The sequence below is a fragment of the Pongo pygmaeus genome, chromosome 19 (assembly GCF_028885625.2).
Source record: "Pongo pygmaeus isolate AG05252 chromosome 19, NHGRI_mPonPyg2-v2.0_pri, whole genome shotgun sequence".
Lineage (NCBI taxonomy): Eukaryota > Metazoa > Chordata > Mammalia > Primates > Hominidae > Pongo > Pongo pygmaeus.
This window is the reverse complement of record NC_072392.2, coordinates 77,117,420-77,136,405: the sequence shown is the minus strand read 5'-3', so window position 1 is coordinate 77,136,405 and position 18,986 is coordinate 77,117,420. Positions and strand designations below refer to the sequence as shown.

The following is an 18,986-nucleotide window of genomic DNA, read 5'->3' as shown; positions in this document are numbered from 1 at the left end:
GCCTGGGATAACACTTGTAATCCAACCTGGACTTCTTTTAACCATTCTATTTTTGCTCAAGCCCAAACAAAACACAGCACCTTTGTTACTTAAATTACACTTTACAGCGATACAATTATAGTAGAACTCTTCCTGTTCCCTGGGGGGCCCTCTAGGTATGCGAATCCTACGGGTGGCAATACCTGCCCCCACATTGGACGGGGAGACACACTTGGGGGTGGCCATTAATTCCATTCACCATCCAGGATAATATTTCTTCCCCTAGTAATCTAGATGCTTACAAACATTGCTGGTTATGAATGCGCCGGACTCCCTGGTGACAGTACCCTATCACAGTATTCTCCCCTGCCACCGGTACAATCCTGCTTCAGCAACAAATTAAAACATTCAGCTTACATGTAGAAAAAGCTCTTAATGATAGTAGCATGGAACTTATGTTGTAATCAGATAAATTTGCTCAACTGTGTACTGTCGTGTTGCAAAGTCAAATGGCATTAGGTTTGCTTACCGCAGCCCAAGGAAAGGTTTGCCCCTTACTGCATCCTGAATGTTATGTGTATATCCCTGACAATTCTCACAATATGAAATCTCCTTGCAAAGCCATGAGGGGTGTGGTTTTTATTAATTATGCTTTTAATTCTCCTGTGCTTACCCTGTATCTGTAATCTATATCAATTGTGCCTTCCCTGTGTATCCGTAAGAGTATTTTCCTACAATTGAGTATCAGATTGAGGCCAAATGTGGAGGAAAAGTTAAATATTAAATTTGAACTAAATTGAACATGGACACAAACAATGGTCACCAAGTCCCGGAACGGGTTGTGTGAGCCCCTTGAGGCATTCATCCAGCGCTGTTTCAGATAAATCTCTATTTCAATCTATTCCTATATGTTAGTTATTGAAAAACAACAGACAATCGCAAAAACAAGTTGACCTTTTTGTGTTCCTTGAGCCTGGTCACGAAGGGCCCTCGTGCCTGGAGCTCATGCCAAACAACTCGTTACAAAAGAGCTAGGGTCCTAGATTGTGCTGAAGCTTCATGAGACCACTCCTCGTCTGCGCACGGACGAGTGGCCGGCTGGAGCCCAGGCTGTTGTTTCCCAGTCTGGTGGCGAATCCGCCATAGTCTGGTGAGTGCGGTGTCCGACTCTCAAGCCCAGGCTGTTGCTGTTGCTTCCCAGTCTGGTGGTGAATCCTCCATAGTCTGGTGAGTGTAAATACATATATCTCTTTTCCTTTCTCCCCTTTCCATTGCAACTTGCTTATTATATCATTTGCTTATTATATCATTTGCTTATTATATCTGCATTGCCATTTATGTGGTTAAAGCCTGTTTACCCTTAAAGGTATTGTATGTCTGCCTTTTCTTCTCCCCTCACTCGTCTCCTTCACAGAACACTAGGCAGGGGTAGGAGGAATTGGGGGTGGGGGGACCACAGGGACAAATGGCTGTGTTCATTTCTCAGGGGCCAGGCCACCCACCCATCCCCCTCTTCTGGCCTGATAGGATGCCAGCATCTGTCCCAACCCTAGAAATGAGGATTTGGCCCCAGGTCCTTCCCTTCTCAGTATCCCTCTGGGAAAGAGGAAAGAGCAGGAAAAGGCAGAGAGGGACTTCAGCCCTGAGAAGGGGCACAGTGGGTACCAAGGCAAGCTTCCTCAATTCAATCTTCCCCTCCCCCTCACACAAATCCCTGGCCACTGCTGCTGGAGACTTGATTGGAAACTGCTTGCTAAGGTTATGATGGGAGGGTGGGGCATTGTGCCCATAGGGACAACCCAGGCAGACTCCTAGGACTATTTTATGGACATGTTGTACACAATCCTGGTTCTGGTCCTCGTCAACACTTTAGAGCTGTACACCTCGGCCATTTGAAACAGGTAGAGGTGAGGAGACTGGAAAAATAAAACCAATTGGAAAGTTGATTCTGTACTATATGCCTGTATTGTGGTAAAGGAAATTTGTTTTGTGTGGTTGTCACTGGTGGGCAGAGATAGACAAAATTACCTTTAACCCAGACTTTTTCTCATTCCCCTTGCCTAGAGACCTCCCCACCCTCCAACATACACGTATACAATCTCATTCCCTAGTTCTTTGCATCTATATGTTCCTCTCTCGTGTTTTTTTACTTTTTAGAGATGGGGTCTTGCTTTGTCACCCAGGGTGGAGTGCAATAGTGCAATCATAGCTCACTGCAGCCTCAAACTCCTCGAGGAATCCTCTTGCCTCAACCTCCTGAGTAGCTGGATTACAGATGCGAGCCACCATGCCTGGCTTCTCATGGTCTTTCTGATTTACCCAGACCTTATCCTAGTGACTGTGTTTGTTTATTTATGAGACAGAGTCTTGCTCTGTCATCCAGGCTGGAGTGCAGTGGTGCGATCTCAACTCACTGCAACCACCTCCTCCCGGGTTCAAGCGATCCTTCTGCCTCAGCCTCCTGAATAGTTGGGATCACAGGCTCCCGCCACCATGCCCAGCTAATTTTTAGTAGAGATGGGGTTTTGCCATGTTGACCAGGCTGGTCTCGAACTTCTGGCCTCAAGTGATCCACCCGTGCCTCTGCCTCCCAAAGTTCTGGGATTACAGGTGTGAGCCACCATGCCCGACCCTAGTGGCCGGTTTAAAATGAAATGTGAAAAGGGGTTTTATTGTCCACCTTTCACTGACTGGTTGGGAATTTTTTTTTTTTTTTTTTTTTTTTTTGAGACAAGAGTTTCGCTCTTGTCACCCAGGCTGGAGTGCAATGGTGCGAACTTGGCTTACTCCAACCTCCATCTCCCAGATTCAAGCAATTCTCCTGCCTCACCCTCCCAAGTAGGTGGAATTACAGGTGCCTCCCACCATGCCCGGCTTTTTTTTTTTTTTTTTTTGAGACGTTGTCTCACCTTGTCGCCCAGGCTGGAGTGTAGTGGCACGATCTCGGCTCACTGCAAGCTCTGCCTCCTGCGTTCACACTATTCACCTGCCTCAGCCTCCTGAGTAGCTGGGACTACAGGCACCTGCCACCACTCCCGGCTAATTTTTTTGTATTTTTAGTAGAGACGGGGTTTCACTGTGTTAGCCAGGATGGTCTCGATCTCCTGACCTCGTGATCCTCGGCCTCCCAAAGTGCTGGGATTACAGGCATGAGCCACCGTGCCCAGCCTAATTTTTTGTATCTTTAGTATAGATGGGTTTTCACCATGTTGGCCATGCTGGTCTCAAACCCCTGACCTCAGGTGATCCAACCCCCACTTGGCCTCCCAAACTGCTGGGATAATAGGCGTGAGCCACCACACCCGGCCTGGTGGGAATTTTTTTTTTTTTTTTTTGAGACAGAGTCTCGATCTGTTGCCCAGGCTGGAGTGCAGTGGTGTGATCTCAGCTCACTGCAAGGTCCGCCGCCCAGGTTCATGCCATTCTCCTGCCTCAGCCTCCCAAGTAGCTGGGACTACAGGCGCCCAGAGTAGCTGGGATTACAGCCATCACGTCTGGCTAATTTTTGTATTTTTAGTAGAGACAGGGTTTCACCATCTTGGCCAGGCTGGTCTTGAACTCCTGACCTCGTGATCCACCCAACTCGGCCTCCTAAACTGCTGGGATCACAGGCGTGAGCCATCGCGCCCGGCCCAACACCTTTTCATTTATCTGTACAGCACATATTTCCTGAGGGCATCCTGTATACTAGGTCCTGAGGGCATCCTGTATACTACAGATGGTTCCCAGCACTGGAGTTTTCAATGTTACATTGGTGCGAAAGCAGATCTGCATTCAGTGGAAACTGTATTTCTCTTACAATGCTGGGCAGTGTCAGCAAGCCACAGCTTCCAGTCAGCCACACATTTTCAACTTACAGTATTTTCAACCTATGATGGGTTTATCAGGATATAACTCCATCACAAGTCAAGGAGCATCTGTAAACAGTAAACAGAAACCCAGGCACCGTGTTTGTGCTTAGGGAGCTCGCGATCTAGTGGGGGAAGATTGTCAATAAAATAATCACAAATATATTGGCTGGGTGCGGTGGCTCACGCCTGTAATCCTAGCGCTTTGGGAAGCCAAGGCAGGTGGATCGCTTGAGGTTAGGAGTTCGAGAGTAGCCTGGCCAACATGGTGAAACCCTGTCTCCACTAAAAATAAAAATTAGCCGGGTGTGGTGGCAAGCACCAGTAATCTCAGCTACTTGGGAAGCTGAGGCAGGAGAATCGCTTGAACCTGGGAGGTGTAGGCTGTAGTGAGCCAAGATCGCACCACTGCACTCCAGCCTGGGTGACACAGTGAGACCCTGTCTCAAAAATTAAAAAAAAGCATATATATAAAAAGCAGATATATATATGTGTGTGTGTGTATATCTATATCTGTATCTATCTATCTATCTATCTATCTATCTATCTATGTAATTGCCACCGTGCCAAGTGATTGAAAGGAAGGTAGCTGATGTTATGAGAACATATAAACAAGTGGGGGGTGGGAGAAGGGGCTGAGAACACACTGGAGGGGAATGCAGAGACCACCTGGATGTCCGCTGCAATTAAACTGACAAAATATGACAATTTGGGCTACAGCGGGAGCATGGCAGCTGGAGAAATGGACTGACTTGAGATGTCCCAGATGTTCAGATCTCCCTTTTCTCTCAGGGGACAGGCAAAAGGCAAAAACCCAAAGAGGTGACTTTGAGCCAGGAGGACCCCTTACTTTGAACTTAACAGAAACGGGGGTTTCCTCTGGTGCGTTATGTGTACCATTTATTGAACCACTATTATGTACTAGGACTGACCTTGTCACATTTAAAGTTCACAACTCTGGCCTGGCGCGGTGGCTCACGCCTGTAATCCCAGCACTTTGGGAGGCCGAGGCGCATGGATCACGAGGTCAAGAGATCGAGACCATTCTGGCCAATATGGTGAAACCCCGTCTCTACTAAAAATACAAAAAATTAGCCGGGCGTGGTAGCAGGCGCCTGTAGTCCCAGTTACTGGGGAGGCTGAGGCAGGAGAATCGCTTGAACCCGGGTTGCAGAGGTTACAGTGAGCCAAGATCGTGCCATTGCACTCCAGCCTAGGCGACAGAGTGAGGCTCCGTCTCAAAAACAAAACAAAACAAAACAAAACAAAACAAGTTCACAACTCTGAGGTAGGTGTCATTATCCCCATTTCATGATGAGTCTCATAAAGTTTAGGTGATGTGCCCAAAATCACACAGGGCTGGAATTAGGATTAGGGCCCTGATCGGGCTGCATTCAAAGACCAGTTTGCTTCAATACATCATACTACGGTCCAAGACTTCTGCTATCCTGAACCCACTGTTCCTTCCTCTAGTCTAGTTTTCAAATTTGCAGGGACAAAGATGGGCCCTGAAGGCTCCATGAGCAGACGAGAAGGCTGGACTTCGCAACTGGATCACCTTAGACCCGGAACTAGAGAGCGACACCGTTGTTTCCGGGAGGAAAAAGAAGAAAAAGCGCTTGACCCGGAAGCTGCGTGTACCATCCCCGCGCCTGCTTCTCTGACTGGGGTGAGGCCGCAGCGGACTGCCCTTTCCCAAGATGGCGTCGAAGATAGGTTCGAGACGGTGGATGTTGCAGCTGATCATGCAGTTGGGTTCGGTGCTGCTCACACGCTGCCCCTTTTGGGGATGCTTCAGCCAGCTCATGCTGTACGCTGAGAGGGCTGAGGCACGCCGGTGAGCAGGCCTACGCAGCCGCTAAACGCGGCAGGGGGCGATGATGTGGGCAAGAAATTGGGGGCTAGAAGTCGGGACCCTTGGACTGGGAGGAATTGGGACCTCCCTGGGAGGGGTTCTGGTCTGGGTGTCGGACCAAATCTGGTAGGGCGGTCCTGCCCATGGGAGGGGAGTCTGGTTTGGGGGAGCAGTGGAGCCTGTGGGAACTCAAGGGGTCTCAAGCTTCTTCCCCCACCGCTTCATTCAGTCCTGGTTGCTTCCCCACTCCCGGCTCGCAGGAAGCCCGACATCCCAGTGCCTTACCTGTATTTCGACATGGGGGCGGCCGTGCTGTGCGCTAGTTTCATGTCCTTTGGCGTGAAGCGGCGCTGGTTCGCGCTGGGGGCCGCACTCCAATTGGCCATTAGCACCTACGCCGCCTACATCGGGGGCTACGTCCACTACGGGGACTGGCTGAAGGTGAGCGCCTCGGCCCCAAAAGGGTCTTCTCTCTGGGTGACGGGGAATCAGAGGCCAATGCCCAGGGCTGTTGGTGGGCGATGAATGGTGCTGGTCAGGTGCACAGTGTGAAGCCTGGGAGGTTCGAACCCCTAGGCTTATGGAGATTACAGAGCGCAGAAATGGATCTTAGAGACCACACAAACTTCCTTTTCAAAGTGTGGAAACTGAGGTCTAGAGATGGGAAACAGACTTTCCCAAAGCCACAACACAGTTAGGATACTGGTGGGACCAGAACCCCGGTCACCTGGTTCCCAGAATCTTTTAAACTGTTAGTTTAGTAATCTCAGACTCATGGGGTACAAACGACCTTAGAGAGTACCTAGTTTTCATAAAATAATTTTATGAAAATGTAATTACTCTTAGTACAGCATTTAAGCCAGAACCTGTGCCAGGCCCTGCAGGGTTGGAGATAAGGTTGGACAAAGGCACTGTCCTTGAGGAAGAGACTGTCAGACCCTTAGGGGAGGAAGATGTGTGAACAGCTACAGGGCAGCAAGATCAATGTTTTTGTGGCATAGATCCCAGGCCACGTAGAATAAAGAACACCAAGATTAGAGTCTACAGATCTGAGAGTGGGTAAGGGAGAAACACATTGTGTCTGGGTTCTGCCACTTATTGGCAGGTAGGACCTGCCAGTTTTCTTTTTTGTTGTTGTTTTTTGAAACAGAGTCTCACTCCGTCACCCAGGCTGGAGTGCAGTGACGCTATCTCAGCTCACTGCAACCTCCGCCTTCCAGGTTCAAATGATTCTCCTGCCTCAGTCTCCCAAGTAGTTGGGATTACAGGCGCCCTTCACCACGCCTGACTAATTTTTGTATTTTTAGTAGACAGGGTTTCCTCATGTTGGCCAGGCTGGTCTCAAAACTCCTGACCTCAGGGTGATCCACCTGCCTCTGCCTCCCAAAGTGCTGGGATTACAGGCGTGAGCCACTGTGCCTGGCCAGACCTGACAGTTTTCTTAACCCTCTGGGCCTCAGTTTCTACTTCTATATATATATAAAAAGAATGATCTGTCTCTGTTGCACCTGTCCACCAAGCTTGGAAATGTAAGAGGGTTCATCAGATGGAATGGGTTGTGTAGAGAGGGGTGGTTCTACACTCTGGGAAGCCAGGAGAGATGTGGCGGCTGCAGTTCTTGACTGGGGTCCCCTTACCCTGGCCTAGGTCCGTATGTACTCGCGCACAGTTGCCATCATCGGCGGCTTTCTTGTGTTGGCCAGCGGTGCTGGGGAGCTGTACCGCCGGAAACCTCGCAGCCGCTCCCTACAGTCCACCGGACAGGTGTTCCTGGGTATCTACCTCATCTGTGTGGTATGTTGGGGGACTGTTGGTTGGAGGTGCCTGGCTGGGAGTGAACTGTGAGTCTAGGCATGGCAGAACCCCAGGAAGGTAGACACAGAACGAGGCCTTGAGTGCAGTTCCTGATGGCCTAGCTCCCTGGGAATTGCCCCGGCCAGCTTCTAGGCCTCAGGGGCCCTCCAAATGCCTGTTGAGGGGCCCTTCCTCCAACAGTGTTGCCATGAGGTAGACTGGCCATTAAATTCCAACCCTGAGAGCCAGGAGAACAAGATGGGGTGATTCTCTCATGGCTCCAGCCCCCAAAGGACTAGAAGGGGTTAAAGGAGAGGTTTGGTGGGGGTCAGGCCCCAGCTGGGACTCTGCCCCCTAGAGCTGATGAGAGCTCTAGGGTAGCCACTTATGGTTCTCCCTGGTGCTAGGGGAGGCCAGGGTGACTGCAGACATGGACAGGCCCCAGGGCATTAGGTCTCATCTTAATTACCGAGTATATCTCATGTAGAGCTCTCTGTGTGGGCTCCCATATTCAGAGGTGGGAGCTCTAGTCTGACTGTGGAAATACACTTCCTTCATAGCCCCTAGGGTGAGGGGAGACATGGGCCCTAATCTCCTGGGGCTCCATAGTCTGAGGGGGAGACAAAGGCCCTACTTTCAGAGGTTCCCCAGTCCAAGAGGGGAGTCACAAGCCCATCTGCAGGGACTCATTTGCAGGTGCCATCCCAGGGGTGGTTTTCCCCAGACAGGCTTCTGAGCCTGTTGGAGAGTCTTAGAGGATGGTATGTCTCCAGGCCTACTCACTGCAGCACAGCAAGGAGGACCGGCTGGCATATCTGAACCATCTCCCAGGAGGGGAGCTGATGATCCAGCTGTTCTTCGTGCTGTATGGCGTCCTGGCCCTGGCTTTTCTGTCAGGCTACTACGTGACCCTCGCAGCCCAGATCCTGGCTGTACTGCTGCCCCCTGTCATGCTGCTCATTGATGGCAATGTTGCTTACTGGCACAACACGCGGCGTGTTGAGTTCTGGAACCAGATGAAGCTCCTTGGAGAGAGTGTGGGCATCTTTGGAACTGCTGTCATCCTGGCCACTGATGGCTGAGTTTTATGGCAAGAGGCTGAGATGGGCACAGGGAGCCACTGAGGGTCACCCTGCCCTCCTCCTTGCTGGCCCAGCTGCTGTTTATTTATGCTTTTTGGTCTGTTTGTTTGATCTTTTGCTTTTTTAAAATTGTTTTTTGCAGTTAAGAGGCAGCTCATTTGTCCAAATTTCTGGGCTCAGCGCTTGGGAGGGCAGGAGCCCTGGCACTAATGCTGTACAGGTTTTTTTCCTGTTAGGAGAGCTGAGGCCAGCTGCCCCCTGAGTCTCCTGTCCCTGAGAAGGGAGTATGGCAGGGCTGGGATGCGGCTACTGAGAGTGGGAGCATGGGAGACAGAGGAAGGAAGATGGAGATTGGAAGTGAGCAAATGTGAAAAATTCCTCTTTGAACCTGGCAGATGCAGCTAGGCTCTGCAGTGCTGTTTGGAGACTGTGAGAGTGAGTGTGTGTGTTGACACATGTGGATCAGGCCCAGGAGGGGCACAGGTGCTGAGCACTACAGAAGTCACATGGGTTCTCAGGGTATGCCAGGGGCAGAAACAGTACCGGCTCTCTGTCGCTCACCTTGAGAGTGGAGCAGGCCCTGATCTGCTCTGGGCTGTGAAGGGGTGGAGCAGGCAGTGGCCAGCTTTGCCCTTCCTGCTGTCTCTGTTTCTAGCTCCATGGTTGGCCTGGTGGGGGTGGAGTTCCCTCCCAAACACCAGACCACACAGTCCTCCAAAAATAAACATTTTATATAGACATTTGGTTTTGCTTTTCTGTTCTCCCCAACAGGGCACTCTGCCATTGGCTGGGATTGATCCTGGGTTTCTTGAAATGCTAGATCTGGTCAAGCCCCACCTTGGGCCTCCCGTGATCTTTCCTCTGTTCCAAGATTTCCCACAGTTCTTTGGCTCTCTCTCTCTCTTTTTTTTTTTAATTTTTCACTTCTTTATTTTTTAGAGACAAGGTCTAACTTTGTTGTCCAGGCTGGTTTCAGACTCCTTGGCTCAAGTGATTCTCCAGCCTTAGCCTCAGCCTCCCAAAGTGCTGGGACTACAGGCGTGAGCCACTGTGCCCAATGGCTCTCTTTTTCAAGAATCTCAAAATCCTCACTGTACTATATGCTTTCGATCCCTCACCTCAATCCCTCTTGTAGGTTGTCTTTTTCTCCCCATTTGGAGCTGGTTCTTATGAAGACATCTTTGGTGAGAGCAGCTAGAGGGAGAGAACTGTGAAGTGTCCACTGTGAAGTGGAATATTTTACACTTTACACAAGAAGGAAATGGAGGCTCAGAGAGGATAAGCAGTTTCGGTCAAGCCACAGAGCGAATCCAGCCCACAGAGCTGGATTCCAGGTCAGGTCTGTCTAATAGTGAAGTCCAGATATGTACTCACTGTGACCCATCTCCTGAGGGGAGACAGAGGCTGCTCTATTCCAGCCCCTACTGTGCCATGATGGTCTCCCTGTTGACCTTCTCCCTTTTTTTTTTGAGACGGAGTCTTGCTCTGTAACCCAGGCTGGAGTGCTGTGGAGCGATCCCTGCTCACTGCAAGCTCCGCTTCTCGAGTTCACGCCATTCTCCTGCCTCAGCATCCCGAGTAGCTGGGACTACAGTTTTTTTCCTCCGCCTCCCGGGTTCAAGTGATTCTCCTGCCTCAGCCTCCTGAGTAGCTGGGATTACAGGTGCCCGCCACCATGCCTGGCTAATTTTTTTTTTTTTTTGAGATGGAGTCTCGCTCTGTCGCTCAGGCTGGAGTGCAGTGGCGCGATCTCGGCTCACTGCAATCTCCGCCTCCCAGGTTCACGCCATTCTCCTGCCTCAGCCTCCCCAGTAGCTTGGGACTACAGGCGCCCGCCACAACGCCCAGCTAATTTTTTGTATTTTTAGTAGAGACGGGGTTTCACTGTGTTAGCCAAGATAGTCTCGATCTCCTCACCTCGTGATCTGCCCGCCTCGGCCTCCTAAAGTGCTGGGATTACAGGCGTGAGCCACCGCATCCGGCGACCTTCTCCCTTCTTGTCTATGCGTGTCTGCCAGAAAGTCACCCCAGCAGCAGCTGGTATGGTGCCTGGTACATCATGGAGCTTAAAAAAATGTCAAATGAAACCCCTGGGCTTTAGATTTCTGCCCATCGAGTCCTGTAGAGACTGGACACAACCACTAGGAGGGCCTAGGGGAAAACGTCCAAGTTTGAGCTTTTAAGCCAAACCCATCTTTTAACTTCTCTGGGCTTTTGCAGGTAAACGGCCTGCCACTGATGCCACTGATGCCTTTCTAGGCTGTGAGCCCAGCCTAGAAAGGGAGCTGTGGGTGGAGGCACTCACAGGGAAGGGGAGCTGGGGCTGCTGTGGCCTGGTCTGTGGAAGGGAGGATGCTTCCTAACCTCTGGGAGGGAGATGGTGGCAGCATTCATCATAGAAGTCTCCTACTCCCTCTAGGAGTCCCCTGATTCCCCAACCCTCAAGATCTTGCTCCCAGCCTGTAATCCTAGCACTTTGGGAGGCCAAGCAGGGAGGATTGCTTGAGCCCAGGAGTTTGAGAGCAGCCTTGGCAACATAGTGAGACCGTGTCTCTACCAAAAAAAAAAAAAAAAAAAAAAAGCCAGGTGTGGCGGTGCATGCCTGTGGTACCAGCTTATTTAGGAGGCTGACGTGGGAGGATTGCTTGAGCCTGGGTGGTCGAGGCTGCAGTGAGCTGTGATTGCACCACTGTACTCTAGCCTTGGTAACAGAGCAAGACCCTGTCTTAAAAAAAAAAAAATCTTGCTCCCACGGGGTCACTTCTAATTTACTTTCAAGTGTAAGCTGACTCTCAGACAAGTGTTTGCATTTTAATCAAGGCCTCCTGAAAAACTGCAAGACCCAAAGGAATTAAAATGAATGGTAGAATATCACACAGGCAGGGGTGTTATTTTGGGTAAGGGAGCCTCAAAACATAGCACAGAGGCACAGAAACTAGTCCACCCTTAGGGTTAGTCCTGAGTAGAGCCCTGGAAGGCACCCTCCCCTCCCCTAATCCCCAGGTTGAAAATCGAAGGCCATTTGGTTGTGGCTTTAGAGTGAGTTGAGTTGGGGTCCTAGACTGGTCCCCCTCTTTCCTGTGCTTGTCCCACTTCAGCACCTCCTCTGGGCAGAGCTGGGGCTGCTTTCTCCTCTGCAGATCACTCAGCCAACAAGCCCCCTCCAGCCTGTGGCTGGCTGCCTGGGGTCATGCCCAACTGGCATGGCTTTTGGTCCACCCTGGCCATTCCAGGGCCTGTAGCATCCATGGTGAGGGTCAGCTGCCTGGGTCAGAAGCTGGCTTGTGAAAGGAGTCTGGCAGTCCCTTGGCATGGTTGACCAACTCATAGGAGTCCCGGATATCAGCCAGGCCAAACCAGAAGAAGATCCACTGCTTGTTGGAGAAGCTGCCGTCACTGTGTTTGAAGTACCTGGGTGTGGGGAGGTGATGTAGGAAACAGTTTTTAGGGCAAGGCCAGTGTTCATTACTCACTGGTTCTGTCTTCAAAGAACATTGATTGAGGACCTACTGCATGCTGGGCGCCCAGCTTGGTCCTGCTGTGTGTTATCTCATTTTATCCTCACAGCAGAGGCCTGAGCCTGGCATTGTGATGCTCAGCTCACAGAGAAGCAGCTAAGGCTCAGAGAAGTTAGGTACCTTGCCAGGTGCACACAGGAAGGGAGCGGGTGCCTTGTTCTCCACACTGCCTTGGCTGTGCAGCAAAGAGGAGGGTTCTTGCTCACTTCCTAGTGCTCACAGAGCAGGGTGTAGGGGTGAGGGGGTAGTTACTGAAGGAGAGAGGAGGGGTGTTCCACTGGAGGCGCCGCAGGCCTCCAGTAGACCCTGAAGGGTTAGGATTCCTCAGGCCCCTGTGAGAGCGGGCTGCGTGGGGGTTAGGAGGTCACTTGCTTCCAGGAAAGGAGTGTTAAGCGTGCTTTAACTCGGGAAATCTCAGGCTTTCTGTGTGGTCTGCCCCTGGGAGGTAGTGAAAGGGAGACCAGTGGAAGAAGAGGAAGCCCAGCCTTCTTGGCATGGTTGGCAAGGGCGGGAGAGGGGAGGGAAGTCGGGGCCCAGCCCAGAGCTGGGAGTGGCGGGACCTACCAGGGATTGATGGGGTTGGTGACCCGGGAGCGCCAGAAAAGTGTCTGAAGGTCCCGCCGCAGGCACTCCCACAGCATCTGGCCGGAGCCTTGGCCCTGGCGGCTGGAGCTCACCACAAATTTGTCCAGGTACGGGGTGCCCCCCAGGACGGGCTCCATGGTCAGAATGGCGGCGGCGTTGTACCTGGCGCAGCGGGAGAGCGGCAGGCTGGGACCTCTCCTTGGTCCGAAGCTGCCCGACTGCCCCCCAGACCCTGCCCTCTGGGGTCCGCAGGCTCACCCCTCGGAGACGTAGATGGAGTGCAGCCGCGGGCGCAGCGAGGCCAGGTAGTCGTCCCTGAGCTTCTTGCCGAAGCTGGCGTTGACCAGGTCCACTAGACGGCCCTGGTCCAGCTTGTCCAGGCTGCGCACCCGTAGCATTCGCTCGGCGTTCTTGAACAGGGTCCCGGACCCTGGAGGAGGAGGGGGAGGGGCTAGTCTGGCTGGAGAGCCGTTTGCGCAGCCTGGTGGGGACTGCAGGTAGGGCAGGGGCTGGTGGGACAATTTCCGTCTTTGGGAGACCTCCACAGTGAAATGATTTGAGTGGTCTGCATAGATTTGTCAGTGATTTTCATTCAAGGAGATGCTTTTCCTAGGCAGAGATTGTGCCCCAAGCTCCTCCAGTCGCCTGGAGCCCCACCCACTTCCGTTAGTCCTGCCTTTCTCCTTGAAGTCTGTCTCCCGCCACGACCCGGCCCACCCACCTAAGCCCCGCCCATCTCTCCTGGCGAACACCTCCCTTGTGGTCCCGCCCCCTGGACACGCCCACCGGGGGCCCCTCCTTCTCCCCCCTAGTCCCTCCGATTTCTTTAATTCCTTCGGAGTTCCCTTCCAGTACACTGGGTGTCCTCCTCTCTCACCTCCCCCGGGTTTCAGCAGCAGCAGGAGCCATTGCTGTGACACCCCCCGCCCCCTCCTACGGCTCCTGGACAGGAGGAGAAACCGCTCCTCCTGACCGCAGACACCCAGCCCCGGCCAGTGCTCACTCCCGGGACCCAGTCCCCGGCCCGCCCACCGCCCTCACCCTTGTTGCTAAAGAGCTCAGTGAGCAGCGTGCTAGCGGCGGTGATGACGGCCGAGGAGTGGTGGGGCAGGCGGCTGAGCACGTCCACGATGAGCCGCATCTGCTGCCGTTCTTTTGTGCTCACCCACTCGGCGTTGCACACCAGGTCCAGGTCGGCGGGCAGGTTCACGTTACTCAGGACCTGTGTCCGGAGCCAGCCGGTGAGCCTGGCCCACAGCCGGCACGGACTGCGCCCCTGCCCCCACGGACCTCTCTTTTCTCTGACCCCTTTATCCTTACTTCCGCCCGGAGTCCTTAGCCGGGGAGGTCGCAGATCTGGGCACCCAGGGCTGAGCTCCTCCCCTATACTCCCTTAGGCTTTTCTACCCACCCGGCTTGCTAGTGAGTCTGCGGCCAGTCGCGGAGAAGTGCGAGGGGTGCAGGAGAAGGCCCGGATCGCCGGCGTGGGGGGAGGGGAAAGAAAGGGCCGCACCTTATGACTGCTGTCGCGCAGGCCGCCTATGTTATTGAGGAAGATGATTTTGGTGGGCCGCAGCGCCTTGGCCAGCGACGCGGTCACCTCCAGGGAGTCGAGAAGCACGGAGCGGCGCGCGGCCGTCTCCCCGATGGGGCACAGGATGGGGATGCTGCCCGACTCCAGGCACCACTGCAGCAGGTCTGTCTCCACCGAGACGATGCCTCCGTAGCTGTGGGCCAGACGTGGTGCTCTAGAGGGCCCCCTCCAGGCCTGCGGGACGGGGCAGGGCGGGCGGAGTAGCACGCTCTGAGGACGCCTGGGCGGGCAGGGCGGGCACTAACCTGGCATGGGGAGCCGGCTCGGCAGCGCGTAGCACCGACCCGCCGCCAAAAAAAGGCACAGCAGTGGCGGCGTTGTGTCGAAGCGCGTCCACCAGCACCTTGCAGCTCTTGGCCAGCTGCGCCTTGGCCTCCCAGAAGGAAAGACAGCCCGAGGGCGCCGTAGGGGCCGGCAGCCCCAGGACCACCAGCGGCTTCATGTCCATGCGCTGCAAGAAGGCCAGGGCAAAGGCCAGACTGGATACGCCCTGCTGGCACTTGAGCACCTCCTCGTCCACCTGCGGAGGAGTGGGCTTTCAAGGAGCGTGACACGGACCTGAGCCGCTGGCTCCCACAGCCTGGCCTGCAGGGCCGTCTCGGTGACCCTACCCTTCCAGAAGCTGTCAGGACCCACTTCTGGCCACCGGTGCCCACCTGCTCCGCCCTTTGCCCCGTTGGGTCTTGCCACTCCCTTGTCTCACGCTGGGGTACCTCCCGCCCTCCTCCCTGCGACCTTGGACTCCGGGACACCTTTGGGGGAGGGGCAGTGCAAGCGGCTCCTGTCCAGGTCCTTCTGAACCCCTAACTGCGCCCATGTTGGGGGCCTTCTTCAGAGCATCACACCTGGCGGGTGGGGGCCCCCAGGATCTTCACTCGCGCTGGGCAGGAGGCTTCCGGAGGAGCTTACGGCCTCTCCCATTCCCGGCGGCGCTGGTCTGGGCTCTGCCGGGCTCCTTCCCGCTTCCGCTGCGCAGAGCCCGCAGCGTATCCTGCCATGCCTGAGGACAGGTGGCCGCACGACCCCATCCCCTCGCTGTGTCACGGCCCACGCCGGGCTCCGCTCACCTCGATGACGGCGAAGGGCTTGTCCGCGGAGTGGTGGCAGGTCTGGAACTGCATGAGCCAGTGGCGCGCCTCCCCGGGGCTGGCCCCGCACTGGTTCAGGAAGGCCTGAATGTCCCGCTGCACCAGCGAGCGGCCCGAGGGAGGCTCTGGGGGCTCGTGGGGCACCGGGGGCGTGGGACTCGGCACCCACGACGGCTCCTCGGCGACGGGCGACTGGGAGACGTCGTCCGCGCCCGCGTACTCCTCCGGCGGGGGCTGGGGCTGCGACCAGGCGGTGCTGAGCCGGCGCCCCGGGCTGGTGCCCCTCGACGCCCGCCGCCGCGCGCCACAGCTCAGCCTTCGGGCGCCCCCAGTGCCTCCCCGGCCTCTGAGCCTCGGGGCCACAGCAGCTGCCCGCAGAACCGCAGCCATCAGCGCCGTCGCCATGACGACAACCAACTCTTGCCCCCCAAGAGTGGCAGTCTGTCTGGAGCGTCTGGCACTGGGGGCTCTTAACTTGCCTTTGGGCGGGGCTGGACCTGGTCGGGGCGGGGTCCGGACAGGGGACCAGGAGTCTCCTCTGGGTGCGTTTGAGGAGGGTCAGGCCATGAGTCAGGGGGCGGGGCCACTAGGCTCCCCCGCCCCTGGAGGAACTGAACCCACTATCGGTCATGGGGCCGAGACTAAATGTGGCGGGTTGTCTTTAATCTGCTGCCAAGGTAGGTTCCAGGGGCGGCTTTGGGAGTCTGCAGGGCCTTGGATGATTGGCATTCTGACCAGAGAAGAAGGGACTGCAGGTGGCTTTGAGCACAGGGCTGGGCAGGGGGCTGGAAGGAGGGAGCTGGAAAGAGCAGAAGAAGGTGGGCAGTGGGAGGCCTCGGGGCGGGTGGTGCTGGCCTTGTCTGTCCTGTTACCTGAGCTCAAAGAAGATCCTAATGAATGACCATGAGGTTACTAGGGTTTGCCAAACTCCAGTCACTGGGTACCAGCTTGAGGAATTCTGTGATATCCTCAAAACACTCCTCAAAACTTATAATACTTTAGTGTTAAAGCTTTTCTTTATCAAATATCACATCTGGTAAAAATAAAATAAAATAGAGTTTTTTATTTTGTTTTTTGAGATAGGGTCTCACTCTGTTGTTGCCAGGCTGGAGTACAGTGGTGCAATCATAGCTCACTGCAGCCTCCACCTCCCAGGTTCAAATGATCCTCCTGCCTCAGCCTCCCAAGTAGCTGGGACCACAAATGCACACCACCATGCCCAGCTAATTAAAAAAAAATTTTTTTTGAAGACGTGGGTTTTACCATGTTGCTCAGACTGTTCTTGAACTCCTGAGCTCAAGCAGTCCTCCCACTTCTGCCTCCCAAGGTGCTGGGATTACAGGTGTGAGCTACTTCACTCGACCTCTTTAACCCTTTTTTTGTTGTTGTTTGAGACGGAGTCCCACCCTATTGCCCAGGCTGGAGTGCAGTGTTTCAATCTCGGCTCACTGTAATCCCCGCCTTCTGGGTTCAAGCGATTCTCCTGCTTCAGCCTACTGAGTAGCAGGGATTACAGGCAGACACCACCACATCCGGCTAATCTTTGTATTTTTAGTAGAGACAGGGTTTCACCATGTTGGCCAGGATGGTCTCAAACTCCTGACCTCGTGATCCACCTGCCTCAGCCTCCCCAAATGCTGGGATTACAGGCGTGAGCCACCACGCCCGGCCCTCTTTAACCTTTTTAAACTTAAAGTTTATCCATGTTAGGTCTGTAACTAGGCCAGTATCACTTGCCATAAGCCTTAAGAATCAAGTGAGGAGGCGGGTGCGTCATTTGAGGTCAGAAGTTCAAGACCAGCCTGGCCAACATGGTGAAACCCCGTCTCTACTAAAATTACAAAAATTAGCCAGGCAGTAGTGGCATGTTCCTGTAATCCCAGCTACTCAGGAGGCTGAGGCCAGAGAATCACTTGAGCCTGGGAGGAGGAGATTGCGGTGAACTGAGACTGTGCCACTGCACTCCCGTGTGGGTGACAGAATGAGACCCTGTCTCGAAAAAATAAAAATAAAAATAAAAATTAAAATTAAAAAAGAATCAAGTGAGAGGAAAACAATGTTATTACATTCCATTACATTCCAGCTGCATAGCTTGCCTGTTTTCTTGGTAACATGGAAGGTTAGCAGGTGCCATGTGTTAAAGATACCCTAGCACCAAGCAAAGCCTTCTTTGTGGTAGAGGAATAGCTAACACATGTCGAATGCCAGGCACTATGCAAAGGACTTCACAAACAGTCATTCATTTAATCCTCTCAGTGACTCCAGGATAGCTATTATCATTATTCCCATTTTACAGATGAGAAAATGGAGGTACAGAAATATGTGAGGGTCAGGGTCACTCAGCTCACAAGCCGTGGAGCTGGTCTAGGAAGCAGTTCTGCTCCAGATCCATGCTCTTAAGCAAGTTTTGGAAAGGAGTTGAAAGGCTTGAAAACATTCACAGGATATGATTCAATGTTACTTCATACTGTGTTCATGTGCTGGGCACTGTCAGCTGCACACATCCTGCCCTTGGGTACACTCTGATCCAGTCGGACCCTCTGTTGTTATAGAGGGGGAAAGAGGACCCTCTGTTGTTGTAGAGGGGAGGTGACTTGGCCAAGGTCACACAGCTCGTCAGTGGCATGGCCAGACCCTAAGCACCCTCAGTTCCTAGCCCTGCTCCTCCCTGCTTCCTTGCATGTGGTTTTGTCTCCCCATGCTGGAGTCCTGACACCTGGGGCTCTGCCTTTTTGGGGAGCAGGGCTTGGGCTGCTTCCCTCCTGAGGATTCTCCAGGGGAGGCCAAGTGAGTGTGCTTACCCGTTTCTGGGATCTTCCCCGCAGTCCCCCACCCCTCGGACACACTGTCCCATGGGGGAGACTCTGTAGTGGAAGGAGGGGCTGACATAGGACCTCCTCATTGAGTTTTTTTGTTTTCCCACTTAGAAATCTTGGGTTCCAAAGCAAAGCATGAAGCAATGGTGTGGAGGGGCTGCACCCCCTACCTGGTGGGGCCACCTCCAGGGCCTTCTTTCTCTTCCCTCTTTACTCTCAGGCCCGGCCACACACACACTTCTCAGAATCCACCGGAGGAGGAGGTCTTAGCCTCCAGGGGCATTATAGTTTTCCTCTCCAAACTCCTCCAACCCAAATGTGCTTCTCTTTCCCTAGGCTGCAAGGCCAGCTCTTCATCACAGCAGGCCACCCCTGCTGACCCCTCTCCACTCAGAATTCCTCCTTCTTGTCTCTGTCCTCTTTGACTCAGACTAGGGCTCCCTGAGGGCAGGACTGGTATCTCCCTCAGACTGGGGGCTTCCTAGGGGTCCACCCAATTCAGTCCCTGCTGACTGAATCAGCTCCATTGCCCCTGAGCCTATGAGGTGGAAATGGGCTGGGAAGCGGCTTCTGACTCCTTTGGGCTTCATCCCAGAGGGCCGTGTCCCCAGGCAGCCAATGGGGCCCAGAGATACCAGAGTAGATGATTAACTCCAGGCCCATTGACCCTGGGGCCACTGTGTCCCCTCCACCTCTCCTCTGGTTGGGGAACTGGCCCTGCTTTCTGGAGGAGGAGAAGAGTGTGAGTGTCTGGGGTCAGCATTCCTACCCAGCCCCACCCCTCTGAGTTGAAGGCCTACAGGATCATTGTTGATGTATGGGTCCAG

General features: G+C 53.8%; 3 protein-coding genes across 3 annotated transcripts in view; 2 read left to right on the top strand and 1 right to left on the bottom strand.

Annotated features, from left to right (window-relative positions):
* The first annotated feature begins 5,318 nt into the window (after positions 1-5,318).
* On the top strand, positions 5,319-9,298 carry TMEM101 (transmembrane protein 101). Its single transcript, XM_054457801.2, has 4 exons — positions 5,319-5,664; positions 5,943-6,123; positions 7,330-7,476; positions 8,250-9,298. Exons 1-4 carry the CDS (start codon positions 5,528-5,530, stop codon positions 8,556-8,558), a joined length of 774 nt encoding a protein of 257 aa, XP_054313776.1. The 5' UTR covers positions 5,319-5,527; the 3' UTR covers positions 8,559-9,298.
* Positions 9,299-11,348: 2,050 nt separating this feature from the next.
* NAGS (N-acetylglutamate synthase) lies at positions 11,349-16,276 on the bottom strand. The gene is made up of 7 exons (XM_054457798.2): positions 15,323-16,276; positions 14,501-14,775; positions 14,175-14,388; positions 13,703-13,883; positions 12,920-13,091; positions 12,641-12,823; positions 11,349-11,969 (listed from the first exon to the last, which is right to left on the bottom strand). The coding sequence occupies exons 1-7, from the start codon at positions 15,746-15,748 to the stop codon at positions 11,816-11,818; spliced, it is 1,605 nt and encodes a 534-aa protein (XP_054313773.1). The 5' UTR covers positions 15,749-16,276; the 3' UTR covers positions 11,349-11,815.
* The window catches only part of PYY (peptide YY), a 51,491-nt gene continuing 45,190 nt past the window's right edge, over positions 12,686-18,986 (top strand). The window contains exon 1 of the mRNA XM_054457807.1: positions 12,686-12,768. The gene's annotated coding sequence lies outside the window, so the exon portion shown is untranslated. The remainder of the gene's footprint in view (positions 12,769-18,986) is intronic.